The sequence below is a fragment of the Coturnix japonica genome, chromosome 5 (genome assembly GCF_054131305.1).
Source record: "Coturnix japonica strain WE chromosome 5, WE-NBRP24, whole genome shotgun sequence".
In the NCBI taxonomy this organism is placed as follows: domain Eukaryota; kingdom Metazoa; phylum Chordata; class Aves; order Galliformes; family Phasianidae; genus Coturnix; species Coturnix japonica.
Genome location: NC_140667.1, coordinates 11,291,426 through 11,318,498, shown reverse-complemented (window position 1 = coordinate 11,318,498; position 27,073 = coordinate 11,291,426). Strand labels below are relative to the sequence as shown.

The 27,073-nt window shown below is 37.1% G+C and overlaps 1 protein-coding gene and 1 long non-coding RNA gene across 2 annotated transcripts; one reads left to right on the top strand and one right to left on the bottom strand.

Moving 5' to 3' along the window:
* Positions 1–6,618: 6,618 nt before the first annotated feature.
* On the bottom strand, positions 6,619–8,827 carry LOC146760673 (spexin prohormone 2-like). The gene is made up of 4 exons (XM_085548516.1): positions 8,792–8,827; positions 8,602–8,679; positions 8,461–8,518; positions 6,619–6,707 (listed from the first exon to the last, which is right to left on the bottom strand). The coding sequence occupies exons 1-4, from the start codon at positions 8,825–8,827 to the stop codon at positions 6,619–6,621; spliced, it is 261 nt and encodes an 86-aa protein (XP_085404642.1).
* Positions 8,828–24,439: 15,612 nt separating this feature from the next.
* On the top strand, positions 24,440–26,453 carry LOC146760672 (uncharacterized). The gene is made up of 3 exons (XR_014946999.1): positions 24,440–24,581; positions 25,537–25,666; positions 26,325–26,453. It is a non-coding gene; the product is annotated as an uncharacterized LOC146760672 (long non-coding RNA).
* The last annotated feature ends 620 nt before the right edge of the window (positions 26,454–27,073 follow it).

Here is a 27,073-nt window from a genome sequence, read left to right as displayed (position 1 = left end):
TATGGTGACAAATTGTTACAAATACAGCATGTAGGCTCTTGTTCACTGCTGGTGAAAATACATACCTAATGGTGGTGACTGTATTGGGAAAACAGTGTTTTGTAGCTGAGAATTTGCTCTATTAAGTTGCGTTATTGTACTCTTTACACTGATTATGGTTTCCGTGGAAATAATTAGGAGGTGTTACTTTCAGGCCAATCTTTGCAGGTGCAGTATTGTTTGCAGATGTCTTCACTCAGTGTTTCTGGGCAAGCCAAAAGGCTGGACACTTGTGATGCAATGCAGTATCACTGGGAAGATAGTCCAGCATTTTATTTAGAAGTAGCTCTTTTATGTTGAATTAATTGCTTAATTTAAGCACATTTGATGGGGGTAGTAAATCAGGTGTGTGGCCCAGGAGTTTGGGTATTTGTATATTGGCTTAATCAGGGAATTTTCAAAAGGGGAGACAGTAGATGATGATATATTTGCCTTGCATTAATATAATACTTTACAGCTTCTCCTAGTTGTCTACAACACACAGAAAAATATTTCTTCTCCTTAATATGCCACTGTTAGTACATCTCAGTGCATAACGCTGCTACTTGCTGAGGCAAGATGCAGGCAGAGTGTATTCCCTTTCCCAGAGTTATAAATTCTCCTGTTTAACTTTGCATGCTCTAATTGTTGCTATGGAATCGTGAATGAATTTTCAGCCACATAAGACAGGGAATTTTTTTTTTCTTTTATAATATAGGCCTATGTAGGATCATTTCAAATTTTCTATGTTCTGCTAGTTTCAAAACTTATCTGATGTTGTTGATGCTCTCAGTCTCTGACTCCTTCTGTATCAGTTTTGTTCCGAGTGTCGTGAGTTATGTGAAATGTACAACAGAGTACTGGGAAGTGGTTGGGAAATGTAAAGCAGATGTGTGGGCCCTTCTAAACTGTACACATCATCAAGGAGGGACTGTGTTTGAAGATCCAGCAATGTGCATGGTACCTCAGCATGAAGAGCTCTTGGGACTAATAAAATGGTCCACGTGTTGCCAGGCAAGTCTGTAGCAATGAGGTGAATATGAAGTCTAAACAGGAATTCAGATCAGTGAGCCAAGATAACAGTGTATAGGTGGGCATGGGTATGTCTGAGAAGTAGCTCAGGAAGGAGCAAAACATGAGCTTAAGCACACCTCCTGGGTGAACATGGAGGCTTCTCACAGCTCTGGGATCCTCAGAGTGCCATCAGCACAACAGGTATATTGCGCTGCTCAAGGTTGATTTGATTAGGCGAAGATCTGTTCAGTAGGAAGCAAATAGACAATGTGTCACCATTTTACTCTCACTGTCATTCCTTCATCTGCCAATTCCTCCATCCTTGTTTGATAGTTTAAACCTTGCCTTTGACCGCAGTAAATCAGCGTGTGCCTTTTAACAATATTCTCATTTTTTACTCAAAGGGACTTCCTCTTTCTAAATTGTCAGTACTTCACATCTAAAAACCTCTTCTGTTAGGCTATTAGGTTAGACTCAGATTGTGGCTGTGCCTTTCCCTTGTCTGCAGTATGTGGCAGTTTTTCACACTTCTACCCTAGAGGGTTGATGCTAGCTAAGTCTGAGCATCTCTACCTTAACAGGTAATTACTATTACTGAAAGTGATGGACTTTGAACACATATAAAATAATTAGATGAATTACATTGTTTTACTGCACTGACAGTGTTAGCAATCTTACTGTACAATGAAACTCTAGTGTCATAATTTGACTTCTGCCTTTAGGAGCATTTTTTTGTTGTTGTAGTTGTTGCAATATTTTTATTTATTTATTTTTAAGGGAGAATTAAATATTCTGATACCTATTGTGATTAGAATGCATTTGTATGCTTGGTATCTTGGGCTGTATTGCTATCTATGTGGCAAAGCAACATTAAGCCAACATTCTGTTGAGCTGTGTGTAATTAATAGGACAGAATACATGGAAACCATCAGTGTACATGTACATGTCCAAATGTTGCAGCGTGGCAACTTGCTGTGGCATACTTTGTTTACTTACTGACTGTGACTGTTAAAAGGAATGATAGTAACTAATGAAGCTGTATCAGAATGGCCTTTTGAGATGTGTCAGTAGTTAAATGTTCCTAGTATGTTGAACAGCACAGAGCTCTGTGCTTTGTGGTTAAGGAATAACACCGGAACTTTGGAGAACAAAGTTGTCCTAGCTCTACTAAAGGCTTTGTGGCAGTCTCTGAAAGAGATTTGCTGAACTTCCATGGCCTTGTTTCAGGGAAAAGGGCCTTCTTGAATTAGAATTCTTATCTATAGTATAAAATGGAATGATAGGGTCCCTTATGGTTTACATTTAGTCTTTCAGTTGTTTCAGGCTCAGTCCATAACACATCTAGTCAATTTAGTTACATGGGATCATAGTCAGGTCTTTACAACGAAGTAGAAGTAGCAGATTCTGAGTGAGTACCTAACCTAACACAATGGGTCTCTGAACTGAGCCTTCTACTGTTGCAGAAATTGCAGACATAATGCTAATCTTTCACATAAAACAAGAGGTATATGGTGAATTTGCAAAACCCTGTAGCTTCCCTTATAAGCATACACCCAAAATGATGCTTTCAGAAATTTTCATTATGGCGTGGATTTTTTCCAGTTAGCATTACCCACTTCAGAGACCAAATGTGACTCATTATTGAATTACTACAATCTGTGCTGATGTAGAAGCACCCCTGACACATCTTGTTGTGAGCCATTTTTTCAGAGTAATTGCATTAGTAATAGCCGATTACACAGCAATCTTGTGTTCCTACAAAATTAAGGTAATTACTGTAGCTAGAAACACATCCCTCTGTATTCTGTCCTGGCAAGGAAGGCAGCGCAATGTTTCAATTCTTTGTAACAAGAGAAACATGAAGCTATAATTACATTATTGGTGTGGGGGAGGGAAGTTTTTACAGTTGAAAGGAACACAGAAACAAAATTGCAGTTTGTAGCTACGCATTCCTATTCCATAAAGGAATAAAAAATCTCTTGTATTTAGGCTCTCTAACCAGTATGGAAGAAATATATTTGAAATACATAAATGAGTTTGTGTTCTCTGTTTTGAAAGCCATAGATATATGCCTTTGAAGTAGATTTATTGTGTGAAAGATGTGTTCTTCTTTGATCTGGATGGTCCAGCAAATCTGATATGGAGTTATTGTTATACTGAATTAAACAGTTATTAATGTGTTCATATGGCAAACCTCTTCAATACAGGGGTCAGCTTATAATTAGTCTATGAGCAACAGAATTTAACTTGTGCTACAGCTTGTACCTTATTTTTGTCTTGGGAAAATATGACATTTCACATCAATGCGGTGTTAGCTGTTTAATATATCAGCTGAAAAAAAGCAGACAAGCCATCCCAAATATTCTAGGAAGGGTATTAGTCTCTACACACGTACTATGCCGCATCAAAATTCATAGAGGGTACCACTCTGTCATCTGACAATTGCGGCTTGTGTTTGGTTTGAGCAGGTGAAAGAATGTTGCTCAGTCCAAGTACTCCTTGCGGACTTTACTTTCTGCTGCCTTAATGTGTCATATTTAAATTGCTGAGTGCAAGGTGATAGCCCTGGAGTAGAAAGAATTGCTCATTTGTTTTCCTTTATCACAGGATATGCAAAACTGACAAGAATAACAGTGCTCCAAATTGTTTTGATTATGAAAGTCCACCGACTACATATGGATTGTTCAGTCAACACAGCAGATGGAAAAAAGTGTGAGTTTAAGCTAAATTCATTTGATGCAGGTGTTGTATGTAGTTGTCACTTACTACATAAACAGTGCTTAGGGTGAAAGAAGTGGCTCCTTTCAAATCATCAGAAATCACATGGAATCAGAGTAGCTACTTGAGAAACAGTGTTGTTGTTTTCTTTTTCCATGAAGAGTTGTGATGAAAGAAAATCCTGTGGTTTTTGTGGCACAGGACTTCTCCCAGCAGGACTGTGGAAATAGAAAACAACTTCATTGTGAAGCTGTCACTATTTAGTGTTCACTTATCCCCATTTTCATATCACTATTCCAGCCTCATTTCATCACCGCATATATTTTCTCTTGTGCCTGGTTTAGAAGCCTATTAAGATTTACATACTGTCAAAAGCAGGAACAGGCAATTCTCAAGAGATACTGACTGCATTGAATCTAATTATCATCATCAAAGGTTTCTGCAGGTCTGCTGTGATTTGGAAACTGTCTGTGCTAGTGTGGAAATAATTATGGAAAAGGTACACATTATGGATTGTCAGAGTCCAGTAATAATGTCTGAGTTGTTAATACAGCTTAATTAGTCACTACAATTTGTAAAATTCAGAGTGGCAGCAAATATTTCCATTTTCCAGACTTTTCTGAATTAAGAGGGGAATGCTGTTCTCTCTCTAGGAGCAAGTATGTTGCTGATCTTTTTTTTTTTTCTTTCCAAAAACATGTATGAATATATATATGATGTGCACACAAACATGTGCATAAATACCTTATGCAGAATTTTTTTTGTCTTCTGTAGAAATGAATAGGCAGATCTTTTTGTCATTACGGTATTTTATCATTTTTCCTTCATTTAAGAAATGCTTGGGTTTCTTTAGAGCTTCAAACCATTGTTTTTTACTGAGCATCTGTCTTGTAGAACCACTTTGTTCAGTTCTGCAACTTTTACATACCTTTTTTTCACTCTAACTGCATATGAGAACATTTAACAGCTGTCTTCTTCATCAGAGCAAGATATAAGGGCTGTTGTAATAATTTCTTCCATGGAGCTGTCCTTGCAATTGGAGTTTCTAGTAAGATTTTTCAGAGCCACACGGGCCATCTTGAATATGCTGTTTTCTGCATTATAGTGGAAGTAAATGGATTACATACGAGTATGTGGATTTAACTTTGTATGGAACAGCTGTCTTGTTAGTATGGTGAGTGAGAAACTAAGGTAACTTTTCAACAGGTAAATAATATTTACCATTTGTATAGAAAAGGTCAACAGCTTTCTTGTTTAAGTAATATTTAGAGAATGTGATCATTTCCACATGTTGTGCTGTAGAAGATACTCAGCATTTGCTGTGAGACTGACAACTGTAGCTGCAGGGAGATACCTCATCTTTGGCAGACTGGTACAGTAGAGTGATAGGCTTAGAGACAGGGAGAATCAAAGTACAGTTCATGAAGTTAGATGAATATCGTAGCATCACATGTGACAGGTTTTGGAAAGAGCTTCTCTAAGAAGAGCCTAAAAAATACTTATGTTTTGAGCTCTGCTGCTTTACACAGACAACTAAGAAAATTATAAAGGTACTTAGAAGCTTGTAAGTTATCTCTGTTGTATCTTCCGTATAATGTAAGATAATTGAAAACAAGATGAACTGTATTAGTAAGCATTTAGTTTTATTGACTTTCAAATGTAAGTTTAATGAAGATTTCTCTTTGATCAAGGTGATAAAGCACACACGCATCTTTAAAGAGTCTTACACTGTGACATTTGCAGTATTAACATTCTGTTAAAATTTTTATTATTGTTCCCCAGAATGAGATGTTTGCAGCTTTGTTTTATTCCAAGCATCTTATGTCCATGTTTTGGGTTTTAAATCATCTGATTTTCAGAATGTTCAGTGGTGTAGAACACAGCCTAAAGTTAAAGAAGGAGAAAAAAAACAACACAAATTTATATATATTGTATTGACTTTCTGTAGGAAGCAAAGTTTGGTATCTATGATTCATTTTCATAACCCATTCGAGCTGCACTGAAGATGAGGTATTTTCTCTGGCATCTTCAGATACTGGGTTTGGGTCCTGTACCTGTGCTACAGAAGCTGCAGATGTGTATCTGTCAGTCTTAAGATCCTGGAGTACTATTCTTGCTCATATAGAAAGTATGCATTTATGCAGTCCTGCAATAGGGTGTTGAAAGTACAACCTTGAATATTCTTCATAGGCCCAGCTGAACTGTGGCTTTTTTCTCCACAATGACAACCCAATAGTGTGGAAAGGGCTACCTATGCATGAAACTGTTTTTGTGTTACTTCTGGTCTATTTTCCTTTAACTTTCCAACAGTATCACTGTGATCTATATTAGTAAAAATGAAGCTATATTCCTTCTCTATGTCTGGCTGAACTGTTGCTGGGATAACTCGTTCTCCTTTGTGTTTTGTTTCTGCCACTAACTTTCTGGTAATTATTGTTTCTACAGTCACTATTCTAGAAAGATCTTGGAGTTAAACTCTCCATCTTTCTCTTTTCTTATTCCCAGATGTCTTCCCACTGTAGTCTTTTTCCTTTTTGGCTGTGAAGGTGCACTAAACTGCTGCTGGCCTTTTCTTGACTCTATTTATACAGAAAGACCACCAGTGTTCTTTTGGTTTTGTTTTCCCCAAGAAATAGTTGCGTTCTTAGAATACTGATAGTTTTGGAGAGAGGGCAGTGCTGTGTGCTGGCTCAAGTCGTAAAAGGCAGCAGCAGGTAGAGAGTCATTCTTAGAACTCGGAAAAGTCCTGTCCTCAATCTACTTTTCCCTAAATTTAAGTCAGCACAACAAAGTTTTGCTTTTGTTAAGATAGGATTCAACAGAGAAATGGCTATAGGTAATACACTTGCAAATTATCAATGTTTTTCTTCAGAAATTACTTTTTAAAAATGCACTGAAGTCCTCCAGCTTAAGCTTGTAATACTGTTCATCCTCTTCAGAGGTGTATCTCCTGCCATCTAGTGATAAATGAGAGAGAAAAAAAAAAATCAGTAAAAGGGTTCCATTAGCAGCTGCATGCAGTACAAAGCAACAGTTATAAATTTACTATGTATATGAGGAAAACCAGACCTAGACAGAGGAACAAATACTTGTGTGGCTCCAACAGAACATCAATGTTGATTTTTAAAAGGCAAGATGCTGGTCCTCACTTAGTTTCTCTGCAGAGCATAGTTAGATCTTTTTACAATGCCCTTTTCAAACATCTGTACATTCTTTGTAGTGGCTATGGGAAGTATAGATATGCACAAGAAAGAAAGTGAGAATTCATTATTTGGAAAAAAAAAAATCCATTCTGTGAACCTGGAGTCAGCTTCATGGTTTGTTGTGGTTAGAAGCAGAAGATGTCTATCCTACTTGTCAGAGTTTGTTGATCTTCAAGTATCGCTGTCACTTCTATATGTACAATAGAGATGAAAAATTCAGGATGTATCTCCCAACTCGTTCTCATATTCAGTGTACAGTGCTTTTGGTCAGTACTTCGTGTGGTGTGATTAGGAGAACAGTCTTGGTCTCCATACTCTATTTAGATTACAGATTAGGTCAGTGTAACTATTTGATGATTGCATTTTGTGACTAATTTAGATTTGTAAAGAAGTGATGTGATCACAGACCAGAAATTTCTCCTTTACGGAATAATCCAGTGACTTAAATTTAAAATATTATACCTCAAGTCTACTGTGTATGCATCTCAGAAATATTTTGATTTCTCATTGAACCACTTCAAGATAATTCCAATAATATCTTAGCCTAGAATGAAACTCCTAAAGCCAGACGGACTTCATAAATTAGCAATCATAGGGCATGTAGCATTACAGCAATAAAAAAGAAACCCCCCACCAAACTCTTTGACCATCAATCGCTCTTTGAATTGTTTACTCAATACTGTACATGTATCCTGGAAGTCAAAATAGTAGATCAGCTGTAGTCTTCGATCTCTAGAGCAAATGTCACCTGAGTAATATCTGAAGATACTGAGTAGGTGTACTATTGAGCCTCTCTTCAAGTACCTCATTAATTCAAATGTCTTGTTTTTAAAGGTATCTTTAGAAGGGCTGCCTACTCAATGACATTCCGTTGGCAAACAGAAGACAACTTCACATTCCTCTCACTTATTACTCACAAGCATTTGTCTTTTTCTGGTGATTTAGTATAAAGAGATGGTTGTGTACTGTGAAGATTCCTCTAAATTCCAGCAAAGCAAAACATTTATTTTTTATCCGAAAAAATAATCAGAACTAGTATTTAAAATGCTGTAATAACACGCATGTAGGCAGGTAGATCAGTGTTTGTTTATATTTGGGAGGTTGAATAAAATCAGGAAGATAACAGAGTATCAGCCCAAAACCATCAAACTGCCACAGAATTTAAGTATGTTGTAATTCTGCAATTAGTGCTATAGGGTTTCTTCATGAGAGGCATGTGTAAAATGAATATATATGAGTAAACTATGATGCTATAAACATAAAAATCTGCTAAAACAACTTACGTATAATGTAAATAAGCTTACAAGAACTTTCTTATAGCAATTGCCTAATATAGGATATTGATCTGCATTATTTCATTTGTCATAGCTGTTGTGTCATAAGCAATTTGATTAACATGCTTTGATCTCAGTGACATTTTAAAAATCTGTTAACATACTTGTAACTTTTTAGTCTAAGTCAGCATATAATTTCATTGTTCACAGAACAGGTTTTGAGTATAACTTACAGCGTCCTTTGAGATACAGGATTGATTGTGGGCCCCAGTTTCTCACTATGGTTTTACGCTGTAAGTTACAGAAAGAAATTGGCTGTTAATTCACCAGAAACAAACCCTCTTACACCGTAAAGCTATTTTAACACTGTTTACCTTTGGAGCACACCCAGCTTCAACTATAAGAAAAGCCATGAAGATGACAGAAGCAAAAAGCACAACAGCTTTAATTTTCTGAAAGAAAACAAAAGCAATATTAGCTATCTTTTAAATTTCCTGAAGCAGTAAGGAAAATGAAACAGTGAATATTATGAACATCTGCACGCATGCACTCTATACTTCTTACCATTCTACCACGACTTCTGTCAGTCTCTTCTATCATCCAAATACGGTCAAAGATCTGCTTTGCTAGTTTCTCACGTATAAAGATCTCAAGTAGCTGACAGTGATAAGATGTTCAAATCTCAGTTCAGTTGGTCACGGTCCTTTAGAGCTGCCTGTCTTAAAGGCAATAATGTATGCATGCAGATTTGCTGGGAGAATTAGGTATAACGTATTTGCCACCTTTTGTGATTAAAACTAGAAATTATGTCAGGCTCTTTTATACTGGAGTAGTTAATGACTGTTGGCCCCAGGAGATCTGGGAACAACCTGTACCTAAAAGAAAAACAACAACAAAAAAAAACCAACCACAAGTTGACTAAATGTCAAGCATTCATAGTAGGCGATGCACACATGAAATCGCAATATTCAGTCCTGTTTTCTACTACAACAAAAAACAGACTGAAGTACTTTTCTCTCTTTACTGACTCTGCTTCCTGTGTGTTTTTCTGTCACATTCTTCTTGTTTTCATTTTAATGTTGTGATGTCATAGAATTCATGTATTTTTTGTAAAAAAAATTATTTTCACGATCTTCTCATTAGATCACTAATTTATTGTTTTTAGTTTTTTATTTATGTTTTAAGCTCATTCCATAGCAGTATGTCTTCACTTTTTTGGTGCTCCTCTTTCAGGCCTTTAATCATTGGATTTCAAAAGCAGTGACTGTATGTGATTACACTAACTGTAGTACTCAGAAAGAAAGTAATACTATTTTTTTTTCTGTTTAAAGGTTTTTTGTTGTTGTTGTTTTTGTTTTTTTCCTGTTTGAAATGATGAGGTGTTGTAGAGCCAGTATCCGCTTGTTGCTATGCTTGAAAACAGTTTCTAGAGTGAGCTGCTCCCAAGGTGTGAAGTGAGGCTTACTTGCCTGTTGTTCCCCTTGTCTCCTTTCTTGCCCTCTTTAAAATAGGAATGACGTCTATTTTTCTCCAGTCTTTGGGCACTTCTAGTGGCCACAGTCAATCAAGAATTGTTGAGAGTGTCCTTGCAGTGATATCTGCCAACCCCTGGGGGTACATTACATCAGGGCCTGTGCACTGTCCAGTTTTTCCCTGACCTGATTCATTTCCTTCTTGCTCCAGTCTTTCCCCTCGCTCTTCTTGGGGAGGTCTGGATTCTTGAATGCCAGTCTTGCTAGTAAAGATTGAGGCAAAGAAGGCAGGTAGCTGTTTCCTTGTCCTGTGTATCCACTCACTTTTAAAATATATCTATATATGTATGTATATATATGTGTGTGTGTGTATATATATATATATATATAACTATAGAAAATAGAGTTGCTTCGTTTTGCTTGGGTTTCATATTTCAGTCAAAAAAAATGTACTGAAATTTGGAGACCATCACTGCGGGACACTTCAAGTCTATTTGTTAACATTCTACACCTTTTTGTGATGTGAATGTGATATAAATTTTGGAACTTGAAAAGAGGAAAAATCATGTCTCCAAGTGAAAACTTAGGATCATTTTAACTAACCGTAATTTAGAGTTCCAGGAGCTGGATTATTGGAGGCAAGAAACATAATAGTGGCTGCTGAGCAGGTCTTTGTTTATTTTAAAAAAACAACAAAAAAACAAAAAACAACAACAACAAAAAACTGAGAGTGATATTTGATAAACCAGTCCTTGAAGGGATAAAGTCTGGCATATTACCTATGTTATGGGTGATAGAAAAATAGAGTTGCAGGTGGCTTTTTGTACGCTTCTGCTTCTTATGGGAGAGACATTATGTCAACTTGGGAGCGGGTGTTACTTGTGTTCTCCAGAAGCACCAGAGAGTATTTTGCATAAATTTACTGTGAGTTGGGTCATTAAAACTAGAGGCAATTTACAGCTAAGGAGATTAACTCTCTATTAAGCCAAGCAGCTTTCTTAAATCAGGGAGATATTTAGACTATCTGTATGCTACTTTGCTATATGTTGGATCAAAACAAGGCAAAATCAACTTTCCTTTCCATTTTGGCCAGACTCAGACTCCACGTAAATTAGCAAGATTTTCACTGGTATCATTTCCAATAAAGCCTCCAATTTGCAAACTGTACTGGTTGTTCTGGCTGTCATGGTTTTCCTTGAAGGCTTGTCTTTTGGAATCATCACATTGGTTAAAATATTTGATAGTTGGTTTTAGAGTAGACTTTTGATGTTCATGGCTGTGGAGATGTTGATAATTTAGTGTGTTTTCTTTACGTGAAAGATCTAGAACACCTCAGCAAGTCTATTTTTAGTTTGCGTTCTTATTAGTGTAATTCTTATTTGCAGTGGCTGGAACAATACCTGTGATTAGGGTTGGCAATAAACCCTGTTATTTGATTTCTAGGCTGCCATATCTTGAAAGTAGTGTAGTTTATGATTTTTTCTGCATTAACTATCTCTCCCTTACCTCTTAGTAATGGACTATACTTTTCTTTGCCCTTCTGTGTAAATACAGGGATGCTTTCTCTGCTTCTATTTTTTCTTTTTTACTAGTTGTGAAACTCTTTCTCACTACAGCCACCTCATCATATTTGTATGCTAGACAAATATCAGCGTGCACATATATGTATGCCTGTCTGCCCAAGATTTGAGTCACTTAAGTTTTATGAATATCTTTCCTTTGGGCTAATTTGCTCCTGAGGGTTATTACAATGCCTGTTACTGTTTACTTGCAAAATAATGCCATTTATGCTATATGTAGTATTAAAAAATAACTCCACTCATGAGATAGCAGAGGGATGTCCAGTACTGTTATTCTGCTTGGGCTTACTCTTCCTTTTGTTAAGAGTGATCTCTGTGATTGCTCTTACCTTGTCTATGTTCTAACTGCCCCCTTCAGTTGTATGAATCTAAACCACATGCTCCCATATTCTTTCCCCTTTTGAATTTAAAGATGTCCCCATTGTACTCTAGCTGTTTCATATATTGTCATGCTGTTTTCCTGTGTCTGACCAGCCACAGGCCTCATTGCTGTAGTATTTAGCTCTTAAAATGATTCAGTGAGGTACTACAGAAAGACTCCTTCACCGAGGGTCTTTAACAGGTGTTCCACCATATTGCAGGTCCCTTTATCTTCCTGTGCAAGCTCAAAACAAGTTTCCTGGTCACTTCTTCCTGAGTTTCAGGAGGGGATAGGTAAACTTTTGTTACAGACTCATCTTTTTTTTTTTTTTTTTTTTCTTCTTTCCTGTTCTTCCAAAATAACAATTTGACCATGGAAACTTCCATAATGTCATTTCAGGGGTATCTTTGATCATTTGTTAATAATATAATCTTATTCACATCCACACAATGATGCTAGCTTAACTTGAAAGGCTTCTTTTTCCCTGTACCCGCTCTTATATATTTTTCTACCTTATTCAGTTTATTCTTCTTTTTTAGTACTGAGTTGACTGGATTTTTATTATCTCTATGGAAAATACAGAAGTTACATAAGATGAGTTAAGATAAAGAAAGGTATAAATTTTTAGATTGGTTTCTGTGAACTAGCTATTTCAGATCATCTGTATTGTGGTGACCATTCAGGACAATAAGCACTCTAATGGCATTAATAATGTAACACAATATGAAGTGTATTCATTGTGCAGAAGACGTATGTGGTATTTGTCTATGATGGATATATTAGTATATGCTGATACAAGAGCTGAGGGCACCCATAGCCCCTTTAATCTCTGTCAGAAATGTCACATTTTGAATGAACTCTGTAAAGTTATAGGCTACATGAAAAATATTAAATCAAACCACCTTGAGTATACAGGGCCATAATGAGGAATAATTAGGCATTTCTGCCCATTTGGATTCTGCATTCATCTACTTGTGGTACTGTTTTCTAGGGGCTTAATCCTGAGCATGCTGCAGGGCTATGCTGAAACTGTTGAACTGAGATTCAGATCTAATTCACTTGTGAGGAGCAGATGTCCCTAAACAGCATTTCATTTTGCATGCTGTAGACTAAACTTTAGTACTACAGGGAATCAAGATTTGTTCAGTGCTAGAGCCCAGAGTGCATCTCCCTCAACACCTCCTGGCAATTGGGCTCCTTTCAATACCTAATGGGAGCACTTTACCTGGGAGGAGATTTTCAGCTGAGGCTCTCATGCATAATCATTTGCTAAATCTATGTTGCAGTCATTGCAAAACATGCTTGACACTGACTTTGACACTTTGCTTTGTAGGGAAGTGCTTATGCAGACTGGATATCAGCCACAGAAAAGAACTGACTTGATGCGTCATGAGGTTTGTGCTTTCTGCAGTCCTTGAAATTAAATCCTTTAACCTTACTGTACTAGTTTGCATGCTTATTGCCCAGGACTAATGTCTGCTCTGCACTGACCTGTCTGAAAGCAGCTTTCTCATGTTACAGTTGGCCCTGGTGAGAACTGACAAATCAGTCTGGTGTTCAAACTCAAGTGCTGGACACCATGTGTCATCTATTTTCCCCCTGTTCAGCTGTATAGAAGTCACTGCGTTCTTGTCTCATTTAAAGGAAGAGGTAAGGATTTATTTTATTACTTAAAGTTCTTGATTTTAATCCATCTGTGTTGGTCAGTGAGGTCTGGAGGAGGGAAAACAGCAAAGTTAGAAGACAATGAAATTTTACCAAAGAAAAAATATGATTAGATAGAAGCAGTATATGTGAACTCTCAAGGAACGGGAGGAAAAAATTCAGAAAGCCTTGTGAAAATGGAGACTAGTTGCTGTCCTGTCATATGCTTAAGTGAGAATCTCCTTGTACCAAGAAAAAAAGAAAATGCTCGGGGGCAAGGTAGTGTAATTTGTTTTGTGGCTTTCTTTTCCCCCCATGGTTCTGCTAGTTTCTTAACAGATGACAAGCATAAAAACCACATCATTACACAGCCTTTTTCTTCAGACAGTGAGCTCCTACATGAATAGGGGGTGATTTATGAATTCATTCCCAATGGTAATGAGTTGTTGAAGAGCACTCATTAACCATGAATTAGATAACTAGAAGATGAGTGAACTACTAATCGTGTGATGCAATCATTCAGCAACATCTAGTCGATGTTAAAAGGCCTGGTTCTGATACTGATAGCTGAGATAATCTCTAATCATGCAGATGGTGCCTTGACTTTAGAGTGCTTATTGTCCTGTATGGTCACAACAATACAGATGTTCTGAAATAGCTGGTTCACAGAAACCAATCTAGAAATTTACTCCTTTATTTATCATAACTCATCTGATGTAACTTTTATATTTTCTGTAGAGATGATAAAAATCCAGTCAATTCAGTACTAAGAAGGATGAACTGAATAATGGGAGGAAGACATTTATACAACTGGCCTCAGAAGAAGTGAAGGATCTATGCTGATAAAACTTAGGTTCATAATTTTTTATTTCCCTCAAATCACCTTTGGTAGAACTCTATGCTATAAATCGTTCCATTGCTAGCAATTATTGAGTGGAATGGTAGAGTTAAAGATCCAGATTCCCACATCACTACATCCTCAGATCAAGAATAAATTTTGAATTGCAAGAATTTTTTTTCTTATTTCTGTCTGTAAAACCTAGTAATAGAATTACTACCCCTTGTAATAGTTGCTGAAAAGCGTGTTTAAAAATGAAGTGTCACTTCACATGGGTCATAATCCCTAGTATGGATGTATATACATACCTTCATCTCCTAGAAATTCTGTTTTTCTCATCTACCCTTTGCCACCAATGTGTTCTTTTTTGGAGTTCACAGACTTATACGATGTTTCAGTAAAAAATTCCTGAAATACAGTACAATTTCTTTTTCTGTAACATATGTAAACCAGTTATCCAATCAGCAAGATCTTGTTGCTCTGTAAGGGAAACTGTTTATCACAGCCTGAACCTCTTGATTAACCATCTGGGGCAAGCAATGAGTCAGCTGTGGGAGCACAGGTGAAGGTAATTCAGCTGTGCTATTAGAAAGGGTGGAGATAGATGCTGCTCTTCTCCTAGATCCCAAGTAAGGGCTGACCACCTCTAAGGTAGCATTTGTTTCTGGAGATTGCTCCTTTCTGGAGTTCTTGTGGTGAGCCTCGACACTGGCAAGCACCTATCTTGAAGGCCTTGGAGTTGGTGAGTCCTTTTCCTTAGTTATCATCTGGCTATTTATTTCCAAATGTTTTTGTACTATTCCAACTGTACATTATACTTGTATTATTTCAACTGTACAATACGCTACTTATGATATTTCCACTGTACAAGCTCTCTATTCACATGGAGGCACTTAATGACAGATGTAAATGAAAGTTTATTTACAGCGTGAGATTTTCTCTGAAGTTTTGGAAGCTGCTGTGTTGTTTCTCAACTAGAATACTTTTGCAAACAGTGACTATACTGCCATCTGAATATTGTTCAAATCTTCCATATTTACACTGTAAGATGTATGTTTTCCTCCTATTCTCACTGAAAATAGGTAAAGGATTCTTGTAGTTTTTATTGCCTTTCAACTAATGATGTTTTTAATTTTTGTTACTCCAATATGAAAATAATTTAACAGCAACATGCAGCCATTTACCACCACTGCATTTTGCTCTGTTAGTGAGCACAGAATGTTTTGTTTGTACTTGCAGTTCTAGGTAAATCAGATATTTACATGTCATAACTGTTAAATACTTGAGCTTTTTTCAAGTAGGGCTACACTTCCACCTTGTGGCCATCTAGATCAGACTGCAGTCTGTCCAGCTGTCAGCTTTGTGTGCTTTAATACATGCTTTCCTCAAATGCACAAAAATTATGGAACTAAATTATTTTGTAGGAAACACCCTAATGTGTTCTATGTAGTCTAAAACTCAAACCATTTATTCTAAATGGAGGGGGAAAAAAGCTGTAAACCTCGACTCTTCAAATACTTAAAACTATTATTCTGGAAACCTTTATCATAGAACAGTTTGGGTTGGAAGGGACCCCGAGAATCATCAGGTTCCAATTCCCTGCTACAAGCAGGGTTGCCAACCACCAGAGCGAGTACTAGAACAGATTGCCCAGGGCCTGTCCTTGCTGTCCTTAAACACCTCCAGGGATGGGGCATCCACAACCTCACTGCACAGACTGTTCCAGCTCCTCACCAGTGATAGACCTCTCCTTTGCCACGCTGGCCACTCATTTTCTGATGTAGCCTGGGGTACTGTTGCCCTTCTGGGCTGTGGGAGTGCACTGCAGGCTTATGTTAAGATTTTCATCTACAAGGATCCCCAATTCCTTAGCACTGCTACTTTTCCCAGTCTGTACACATATGTGGGATTATTGTGACCCAAGTGCAAGACCTCGCACTTCGCTTTGTTGAACCTCATTAGGTTCACGTGGACCTGCCTTTTGAGTTTGTCAAGGTCACTCTGGATGGTATTTCTTCCTTCTGCAGTATCAAATGCACTGCTCAGCTTGGTGCCATCAGGTAACTTGCATAGGGTGCATTCAATCCCATCACCTGTGTCACTGATAAAGGGTATCAGGTTTCCCTCAAGTTTCAGCAACTCGTGGGTGTTTGGTTGTAAGAACAGAATCCAGAAGAGTAGTGAAAGATGGCATAGTAGTTGTGTTGAAGCATGATGCCTGTAACTGCAGAAGCAAAGATTATTTCCACGTCTGTGACAATGTGCTAAGTAGAAAAAAGCAGGAATAAAATTCTTGTTCCATACTTGAAAATGTTTTTTGGTGATGAAGAATTCACAGAGTAGCTTCTTACAGGGTCTGTGGAATCTTTACTTAGGTGCAAGTTTTAACTTCTTTAACGGGTGTCTTCATGTTTTCATTATAAAATGAAATGGAGGCTCAGCAAAAAGTATTATTCCCAGATTCTGTAGCATAGGAGTATCATTTTAAGAGGATGTGTATTCTGTCTTCTAGTGAAGGTTTAAACACTGTGCTGCCCAATCTTTCTAACTGTGGTTGGAAATTATGCGCTATTTGTAATATTACTGACACCATCCATCCAAACTTCTGTCAGGTTTTGGCTGCTGGGACTCAAAAGCAGTCACATCTTATGCCTACCTGGCTGCTCTGCCAGTCAAGGGTGTTCTTTGAATCCTGTATTGCTTTGAATCTTCTGAGAAATTTCAAGCCTGTTTGCAGACGTGATTATACTCTGAATTTACAAAAGGCAACATGTCTTAAAAGTATTTTTTTTTTCTGTAAGGGACATCAGCATTTTGGTGACAGGAGAAGAGTAGTGCCTAAGCATAATAGCTATTACAGGTCATAGAAAAATGTGTTAAATCTGCTTTATGCTCTGGGAAGAACAATTGGATTCCCAATGTTGTCATAAATACAGCTTATTGATAATTAATGTGCATAATGCTAATAGACAGAGTTAGAGTGGGAAGAAGGATATCAAAATAATGATTGACACAACAAATTTGTAATGTTTAACCAAATTTAATTTGGAAATAAATGTTGAGTGCTGTAATAAGGGATTAGATACCCTATAATGTGTGATGGGAAATTAATTTAAATGGAAATGCTGCAAAAGGAAGAGAAAATGTAAATATTTGGGGGGGGGGAAGAGATACAGTTTGTACTACATACAAATATTTAATGGATATGGGGATATTTCGAAGTACATACAGTATTATTTCTTTAATAGGTTAAATCAGATGCTTCTGAAGGCACAGAATGACAGGATTTCATGAATAATCTCCATTGCAACAGACAAGAAGGAGAACTGTTTAGGGGATGAGAATGGCTGTAGGTTCTTTTTTGAAATCATATTCGTCCTAAGCTATGAGATTTTATTATAATACTGCTCCAAGAACATGCACAAGCTTTAAAGCTGCTTTTAGATATTTAGAATCTAGAATAGATTTTAGAATGTAGGCGTTCTGTTGGAGGCTCATGTCTCTTGGCACTCGGGAAGGCTCTGTGATTTATATTCATTTAATCAGTGGAAAATCTTTAGAGTTCCATTCAATTAGAAACACTGCACTTTATAGAAAACACGTGAGTTGAATCTCAAGGGCTCTGAGAATTAAATATTTGAGAAGTGCTTTACAAGCAAAGAGATAAAATAATTCTCACCTGTAGATCAGTCCTGGCTTTCAGCTCAGTTCTTTGAAGTGTTGTGACCCTAACCTGTGTTCCAAGATATTCAGTATTGGGCCCTAAGTATCTCAGCACCTGCCATTCAGATACTCATTTATACACTCAGTTGCTGAGTCTGAGCAGTAAACTGTGAGTTGCAGTTTTCTGTGGCCAGTTCAGTTATGCATTGTCCTCAGCCCATGCTCACTCTGCACCCAATGAAGTATCAGATTTATTTTTATATGCACTAAATATTTTTTTTTTTTAAAAAAGATAGGACACAAAATAGTGACAACAGAGCTGCAATTTTCCGATGGACTTCACCAATTGGTGAAATTTCATTTGTTCTGCTAGTAACACTTAAGATCTTAACTTCCTTTCAATCATCGTGTCTGCCTTAGAAATCCCTCGAGATAATTTACATCTTGGGCAAGTTAGAAATTATTCCCTAGTGCCCATTTCTGACTCACTTCTTTTTTGTCTCCTGTACTCAGTAATCATATAAAAATAATTTCATAGCATTTTCCTGGAGTTACTAGTTTGTTACTTCATGTACTGTTTCACTTCATTATCTCCTTGTATTGTTTGAAAGGCAAAAGTACAGCTAAGAAATTGTCAGAGTCCTTTGTGAGCTGTCATGAGGTTCTTCTCCATTAGCTTGGGAAGTCAGCATGCTGGTCGTAAGAAACAGGGCTGTAGTTTGCTTTCAACTATTGCAACTTTTAACTTGAGAGCAGAGTTATGTCAGCTCCTGTATCAAGCTTCCTCATTATTCTGAGTCCCTATATAATTATTGTATGCTAATTTTGCAGTCTGACCTTTACATGAGTAGACAGGTGGGAAAATGCATGTACCCTGTCATCTGCTTAATGGCTTCCTAATCTGAATAGACTGTTCTGTTTCAGCTGTGCCATCTGGAAATAGCCTCTTCTGCTTGGAACTGCTCTGCATGTAAACAAGTATTGTTGAAACTGTCTGATTAGTGGAGCACTTTATTAAAGCTATACCTTTTTTTGGTTAAAGGAAGCCATGATTTCTGTATAATTTTTAGCCAAAAAGAACTGGGTCTCAGGCTTATCTAAAGGCTCAGAAGGATGTGCTTTTCCATGAATATAACAAGCACTGTTTACTCTCTTTAATGTTGCACAAGTTGGCTTTTTGATACTTCTTAAATTGCCCCAATAATCAAATGTTCTCAGAGCTTGTTGTTGTACTTGGGAAAATGAGTAATGTGTTTGTTGTGTGTCTTTGGAAAAAAGAAAAAAAACAAAAACACAAAAAAAACCAGACACCCAGAAACCTAAAAAGTAGAGACATCTGCTTTTTATCAATGAGGTGGAAGCTTGTTCCATATTAGAGAACAAACTGTAGTTTATTTTATATTGCTTTAGTTCTCTATGTATAGAAGAGATGGGTAGCAGTATTTGACAGTCCATTATTGCAAATATGATGTAATGCAGCTTGGTAAACGCATCAGGACCCAGAGATGCTTGTAAGAATTACAGGGAGCACTGGTAAAGTAAGTTCAATCCTTGCTGTCTTCCTTTCTGTGTTCGTGTTGCTGTGAAACACTTTATTTAACTTTTAACTACAATTCTGTCACTCAAATGGCCCAAAAGAGGATATGAAAGAAACAACCAACATTCTTTTAGATAGGGAAGATAGTGATGCTGGCATTATGTAAACTATATTCTGTTGAGCCAGATCAGTTTCAAACCATGTGTTACCAATTGTACACTGATGAAAAGTACTTTGATGTACTCAAAATGTTGGGTTGCTTACTGTCTCAAATATTTCATTCAGTTCAGTTGATATGTCAAGTGAAAGTCATTAAATTTCCTCCTTACTAGAATACAGTTAGATGTATAGCACAATTCTATAGAAAGAATTTTTAACTCATCTTCTTCCTTGAATTCAAGCCTTTTCATTGTCATTTAATACAGCATACTGCATGGGTTTGGGGTGAGGATAGTCCAATAAGTAAATCTGCTCACATGTACATGCTGTGGACTTTATTATCACGATATTCTTCTCAGCAAGCTGCAGTCCTCTTACACTACTGCTAACGCTATCATTAAGGAAACAGGCAGCGGAACCAATCAGTTTAACTCGGAAGCATGTTCTTACGAAACTAAACAAACAAACAAAAAATTTGCTTTTGTTCACAAAAGATACATTTCATGTCTTTTTTTGTCCCATACCGTATCTTGCCTTGTCCTGAAAACCGCAAATGTTTCCTCCCATGCAGCTACCCAACACACAGCATCTTCCAGAACAACTGGAAGAATCTGCCTAAAAAGATTAGTGGCAACTTCATTTGTGAAGGAATCAGAAAAATAAACTCCTGTAGGAAAACCGTGTTCTGTACTGACGGTAAAGACCTTTGCTCAGATATTTTTTTCTTGTGCTTCTTCTGTCTTCAGTGTTGCTGTACGAGACAGACTAATGTTTTGAAGCTTTTTTTCTGTGGTGTTTCTTGTTCCCTTTTACCAGAACTGGCTTTGAATGAGGTTCAAACCCTTATCAGAGATATAGAATCTTGAAACAAGAAAAATGGAGACATAAAGGGGAGGCGGTGGGAAAAGCTTTATCATGGTCTGTTTTTTTTTTAACTCTTACAACAAATGGCACAAATCATGATTGTGCTATAATTCAACTTCAACCCAAAGCTTACACCTTCTTTCTGAAAGAAGAAACTCTTTGTTCTGTGGTGAAAGCATTACATTTCTGATGCCAAATAGTAATTAGGGAAGGTAGGGTCATTTACTTACTGGGTATAGGATTCTGAATAAATGACAGTTGCTTGCTAGGTCTTTGATTCAAAATCCTTTGAAGTCTATCTCATTTTAATGGGCTTTAGATGACAGTTCTGTATAATCAGAGACGTTACTGACTGATTTCTAAAAGGGGACGTTCTGGGGGGACTTTGGCACAAGATTTATTATTAAAGAGGATACTTAAGTTTGTACTGAATGTTCAGCTTGCAACAAGACCAATATTTATTCAGAATAAAAGCCGTCAGGGATGTTATTCTGCCCCTAATGTAAAAGTATGTTGGGACAAACAGTATCAACAAGCCTATTGCTCTCTCAGGTATAAATAATGTCTCTCACATTAATAAAGTCAGTTGTTTGGTCAGGTTCTCACTGGCAGCTGTTAATCTTTCTAGCGACTATGGAATACAGATTAATCCATTTATTCACTTTTGGAAAACTGTATGAAGAGGTATGGGATGTTCTGAGAAGAGGGAAGGTCATACACATATGGCTATGTGAAATTATGTAGCATCCTTTCTTCCAAACTTTCTTCCAAATAATCTGCTTTGCAGATCTTGCATATGCTCTTCCTAGAGCTTCAAAGAACTTTTTCAGCATCAATTTAGTCTCTCAACTGTCCCCTCCTTCTGCAACAAGTAAATATTATTTCCTCTACTTAAAAGATTAAGAAAAAAAAGAGAAAAATGTGTGTCCCCAAGGTGACATAGGAACATTGCTGCACAGCCAGGAACAGAACTCTGATCTCCTGTTTCCCTATCTGGTGCTTTCTTAAATATATGACCATCTGCTCTCCTATTGAGAAGATGATAACCATCAAAGAAGTTTTTCTGATGAAGCACTCGTCATAAATCTTTGCTGCATGGACAAAATCAAAACTTGTTTTCATTTTAATTATTCCTTACTAAATTAAAAGGAAATAGTCCTTGGCTGTTGATCAGTATTTCTCATCATGATAAATCAAAATATTTCATCCTTTAAACTAGACTTATTAACTCCTTTTTACATACAGGTAAAACAAAGGCATGTCAGGGAACCTGACCAAAGCAAAGCACAGTGATGGAGATTCAGTCAGAATATGCCGTGCTGCAGAGTGCTCTAATATCCTACGCTACCAGCAGCCTTCCTGCTAGGAACTGGAAAGAGACTGTCTTGTACTGCCCTTATCTCACATAACATCTAGATCTTAAAACTACGATACATCTTTTATGCATGGACGTTCCCTCTGTGATTTTTCAGACACACATATTCAAACAAGATTTAAATACTAACAATGTGTAAGATATTTTTCTCACTGTAATCCAGCTTGAAGGGCGCTCACATTCTTGTCTTCATCCATCCCAGCTAGCATAGTTGCCAGAAGTGATATGTCTGAAATACTCTTGCTGAATTGATGCTTGTTTGGCCTCTGAATTTACCCTTTTTTTGCTGTTTAATTTACTTGCCCCGATGCTTTCTGAGAACTCATGTGATACTGGTCATTCAGGCTCTGTGTGAATCTGGAACGATTCAAAAAGCATTAGACTTGTTTGTATCAGCTGGCATCATAGAGCATTCTTTTAGCCATGCTGTTGCTGCTCCCACAGGTAGGGCAGGCTGCCCACAGTATGCCAGAGCCAAGCCACTGGCCGACTACCTCCAGACTAAGCTGCCAGCCTTCAGCGTGCACCAGGTGGTTTGGCACCCCAACAAGTGGCAGGTAAGGAGCACAGATCCAGATGTAGGGGCCCAGCACTCCATGAGGAAGCAGCGCACTCACTTCTAGTGGGTCTTACTGTTCTGTATTAGCAAGTGGGTAGGCAAGCACAGGCACGGCAGAGCCTTTGGCTATGAGTGCCAGCCTGAGGGGAAATCTGCATGTTGTGATTCTGCTATTCTTGTCAGTCTTACTACAGGATATGGGCATAAAAGGAGAGCCATGTAAAACTTTGTTTAGTTGATAGGAAGCTGAAGTTCATCATTTCTTACTGAGCATATGTGGCTATTCGGCCTGCTGCTCAGTAGTTTTTTGCATGTTCTGTATATGCTTGCTTTGCCATCAGGAGCATTTCTGGCACTCAAGGGCTTTGCATTACAATAGGAGCATAAAATTGAATCTCACATATTTGTTTACAGTATGGACAGGCCTCTCTGAGTACTTTGCTGTATGCCCATTTGTTCATTCTACTTGAAGACACTTTTACATATTGCTGCATCCACAGTGTGGACCCTTTCTAAAAGAATGGGGGGAAAAAATGCAGTATTACTTATCAAGACAGACAGCACTGTGATGTTTTTACCCATTCTATTTTGCTTGACACCCCAGTGAGTAGCAGTTAACCTATGTAGCCTACTTTCGTCCCACAGAGGGTATCTACTTCGTATCTACTTACATTCTAAAGGAATCCCAGGATTCCTTGCTGAATGCAGCATTTCTGTGCTCAGTACCACTAAGAGAATTGAGCAAATTACAGCAGTAATTTTTGTCAGTCTGCCTTTGTTGTGTTGGTTTGTTTATTTTTATTTATTTATTTATTTTTCACACTGGTGTATGGATAAGTTTTAAACACTTTGTAATTATGTATTGAAAGGAAATAATGTGTATAACTGTAACATATAAATGGTAACATGCGAACAAATTTTAAAACCATCTGGGGAGATGTTTGCATTAGCAGTGGCTTCTTGATGTTTGTAAAATGAATGGATGAGTACACCAAAAAGGTGCAGCTAAAGCCATGCTGGCCTGGAAGCTGAATATGAACACAGCAGGCAAGTATTTGTGTGTTCTGGGAGCATTTGGGGTATTCCGTGGCTAGGCATCTTTGAGAGCACATACTTTATAGAACAGTACAGTGGATGCCTATGCAAAAATGCAAGCACAGCTGTGCACCCACTGAATTACACAGCTGTACAGAATGGCAGTGTGTGACTAGCATGTGCTACTACTCTCTTTGCTTACTGATGTCTGAATCTCTGCCTGATCCCATAAAAATCAGTTTTCTTGCTAACTCTTATTCATTGTCCATCTATTCTTTTGTCTATACTTTGTTGAAAATATACTAAGCTGGACTAAGCCGTGTGGCAGATTAGGATATAGAAGTTACAATTGCATTTGCAGTCAGCATCGTGTTGTTTTGGAGAGAAACAAACTAGCTGTGAATAAGCATGAAAACTAATAAGAGTGAAGGGAAATCGTGTTATAGCATTATTTCTGGGTTATTTGGTTGGTTTTTTTGTTTTTTGGTTTTTTGGGTTTTTTTTTCAGATGAGTTGCCATAACTTGGTCATATTCACAGAGTTCTGGACATCACAGCAGGTCTGTGTTCCAACAGTCTGCCGAGCATCGAGGTTCTCTCAAGTACTGCAGTGGTAGGAGCTGGTTGTCACTGAAAGTGATATTTGGGAGCGTTATAATATAGAAAAATAAGTTAGCAGGCAGAATTGTCTGTCAACAGTTTATTTAAGATTTTTTTTTTTTTTTTTTGGTACAAAAGCTGTAACAGTTTTGAAATATTTGTATTAGATTTCTTTTAAACAGTCTGTATTTGCTTGTACAGACCTTGAAATGGAAGGTTGTTGTAAGTTTGTAGTATGATTTGTTTTGTTTTCTTACAGATAAATATGTACTGGGTTTTGTCTATTATATGTAATAACATAATATTAATTAAAGTTCCATTACAGATTATGTTGAGGTTTTATATAATGTTATGGAGAACTTTGATGCGTTTTTTCTGTTGAAAATATGTTTGCTATGTAAGATGGATAACTGAAATGAAAAGTACTTCATTTTCAAGAGGACTTCCGGAATTTACCCAGATCAACTTTTACAGTGAAAAAATTTGTCTTTCTCTTTGATAATGCATGTATTTTCTTCTATTGCAGGGCTTAAAGATGTGATTGTTTGGGGCAACATTACTGGCTGTACCTACATTGATTTGTCACATACAAAGCTTCACAGATGTGACAGTGCTATGTGGGGCCCAGCTAATTTTTGTTGACCTTTGTTGAATTTGATTTACAATAGGTAAGTACTAGACAGTTGTTTTTTTTTTAAAGTAAAACTACATTACTTCTCTATATCTGTGCTTATCTGAACTTTTTAATGAGCATCAAGAAATATGACTGTTTTCAAGATTTGTGTTTGGTTAGCGCTGTACATAAAGGAAAACTTGAGCTGAAGTACTAAGTTTTTGAAAGAAGCTGAATAGTTGCTGCTGCTATATGTAGGTCTGATTCCTCTGCCAACTTTGTATGGAACAATATATTCCTACATAGCAGGCTTTAAGAAGCAATGAAAAGCCAGATAGTGAATTAGATGTCTGATATTCACGAAAAGACTTTGAAACAACACTAAAGCTATATCTTCATCTTGTACCTGAATTACATTGAGTCTATAGTCCAAGGGAACGGGTATTGTCAGTTTTCCTTAAGAAGATCTGTTAATGTTTGCTAGAAGGATACATGGTATCTAAATATCTTATAGAGGAAAAAGAAATAGCAGGGAAAAGATGTAACATCAGCTACCCTCTCACTCCAAACAAGTATTCAGGCCTGAATGTTCAGGGCTCCCGCTCTGGTGTAAGCCTTTCAGAGTTTACTGTGTAGCAGATATTTCTTTTGTTCTTTACTGGTATTGTGCCTAGCAAGGATTTTGGTGCGTGGCTGGATTCTTATGTAAGACATTAACAAATATAAATGTAATAAATAATAGAGGTCATAACTTGAGTAAATGGCCTTTCACAGATAAATGATGCTTGCTGTCACCTCTTTGGCCGTTTTTTATTAGACCTTATTTTCTGCCTTCAAGTGCTGTGCCTTCAGTAAAGTCTGAATAAAGTGTAACTGTTATCTTCATTTGATTCTAGTTCTGTTGTCCTCTGGAAAGCTACTCTACCTACAGTCATTTCAGGGCTTCCTCCCCACCCTCCGCCTTTTTTGTTGTCAGCAAATGGATCAATTCAGAATTTATGTCTTCACAGAGTTCATTAAGTTCCCATGTCTGTCATTGTGCACGAATGTTACCTGCTCATGGAGTAGCCACTGCACGAAGACACCGGTTTCATGGTTCTCCTCCTTGAGAGATTGTTTGTATGGAAATACCTAGCTAAGGTAAGTCTCCTTTTGCTTTACATTTTCCATAATATTTTCCTTGGAGCTTTTCCCAATTTTTGAAATGTGGTTTGTTGTTTGTTTTTTTTTTTTTTCCTTTTTTTTTTTTTTGGTTAGTTTTTTTGTTGTTGTTGTTTGTTTTTAATTTTTTCATAGTATCATTGGAGACTGAGAATTTTCACTATAAGAGCCTGCAAATCTGCACAATTATGCTATTTGATACTCATTTCTTAAAGGCATCTCTTAGGTTAATACCATCTTGTTGCAGATTGTCACTTAGTCTTTTAAGTGATTTTATTCTTACATGTCACTTGCTCATGAAATCTTTGCAATTGTTAGAGCCAAAGTTGTATAAAACATGTTCTTCTTGTGAATATATGTGGACCAAAAAAAGGAGTATTACACAACAGCCATTTAAACCTTGTATGAAACATTTAAATTTTCCACTTTTTAAAATGTAAAATTGTTCTGTGTCCATCAAACTAAAGTTCAGCATTACAGTCAAAGGGAAGCCCTTTAGTGTGTGATTTGTGCTGTCACCGAGATCTCGCACAGTTACAGACTTCTGCAAATTTGCAGGGCATAATCTTGTCACTGCTGAAAATGTGGTTTTTAATCATAAATAATAAGTTTGGGTAATTATTTCCTTCTTCTGCAGGTCAATTCCGCATTCCCAAAGGGATTGTCTTCTCTATACCTGTGACATTCCAGAATGGTAGCTGGGAAGTTAAATTAATGAAAGCACACAGGAAGTTCTGGAACGATTATCCTATGATCTGATACAGGTAATGATTTTGTGCATCTGATGGTAAGCCCATTCTGCCACCCACGGGTACATTGCAGTGTAACTTGGAGTACTAAGACCATTACTGCAGATGTTAGGCATACGCAAACTGTACACATGAGCTCATGTATGTAAAACTGAGTATTAAAAAAGATAAGGTAGTATTTATGTATTGAGACGAATAGAATGTTGTTGTGTTCCCAAAAAAAGGAGACAGTGAAATAAGTTTACATGTGGAAATGTCAATTTTGGACTCCAACGTTCTGCAGGCTTTGTGCAAACTGAAATGTTCCCTTTAAAGCTTTTACATGCTGTGGTGTTGATCTTAATTTTGCGTTTTATGCAGAGTAGTTTTGTGCCAAGAAACATGTCTTTTGGGAAGCTTAAGGCTGCAACTCTCTATTAATTAAAGGCAGACTGTATTATAAAAGAGATTTTTCAGTAAATACAAAATCAGCAAGCAGTAATGTCATCTAATTAATTGATTCTAATTAATCATCCCTCTATTGTACTGGATGTGACTTTTAAGCAGCCATAGTTCATTCCTCCTACTGGTTATGAGTTACGATACATTTTATAGTATAACATTTATGCAACTTTCTTGGCCAAAGTATGTTATTTAT

What these genes read in the sequence shown, in the direction of transcription:
- LOC146760673 (XM_085548516.1), bottom strand. Translation starts at nt 8,827, where the DNA reads ATGATAGAAGAGACTGACAGAAGTCGTGGTAGAATG. An exon ending in ACAGAAGTCGTGGTAGAATG is followed by an intron (nt 8,680 to 8,791) that starts GTAAGAAGTATA and finishes GTTTTCTTTCAG; the next exon opens with AAAATTAAAGCTGTTGTGCT. An exon ending in AAGCTGGGTGTGCTCCAAAG is followed by an intron (nt 8,519 to 8,601) that starts GTAAACAGTGTT and finishes TGTAACTTACAG; the next exon opens with CGTAAAACCATAGTGAGAAA.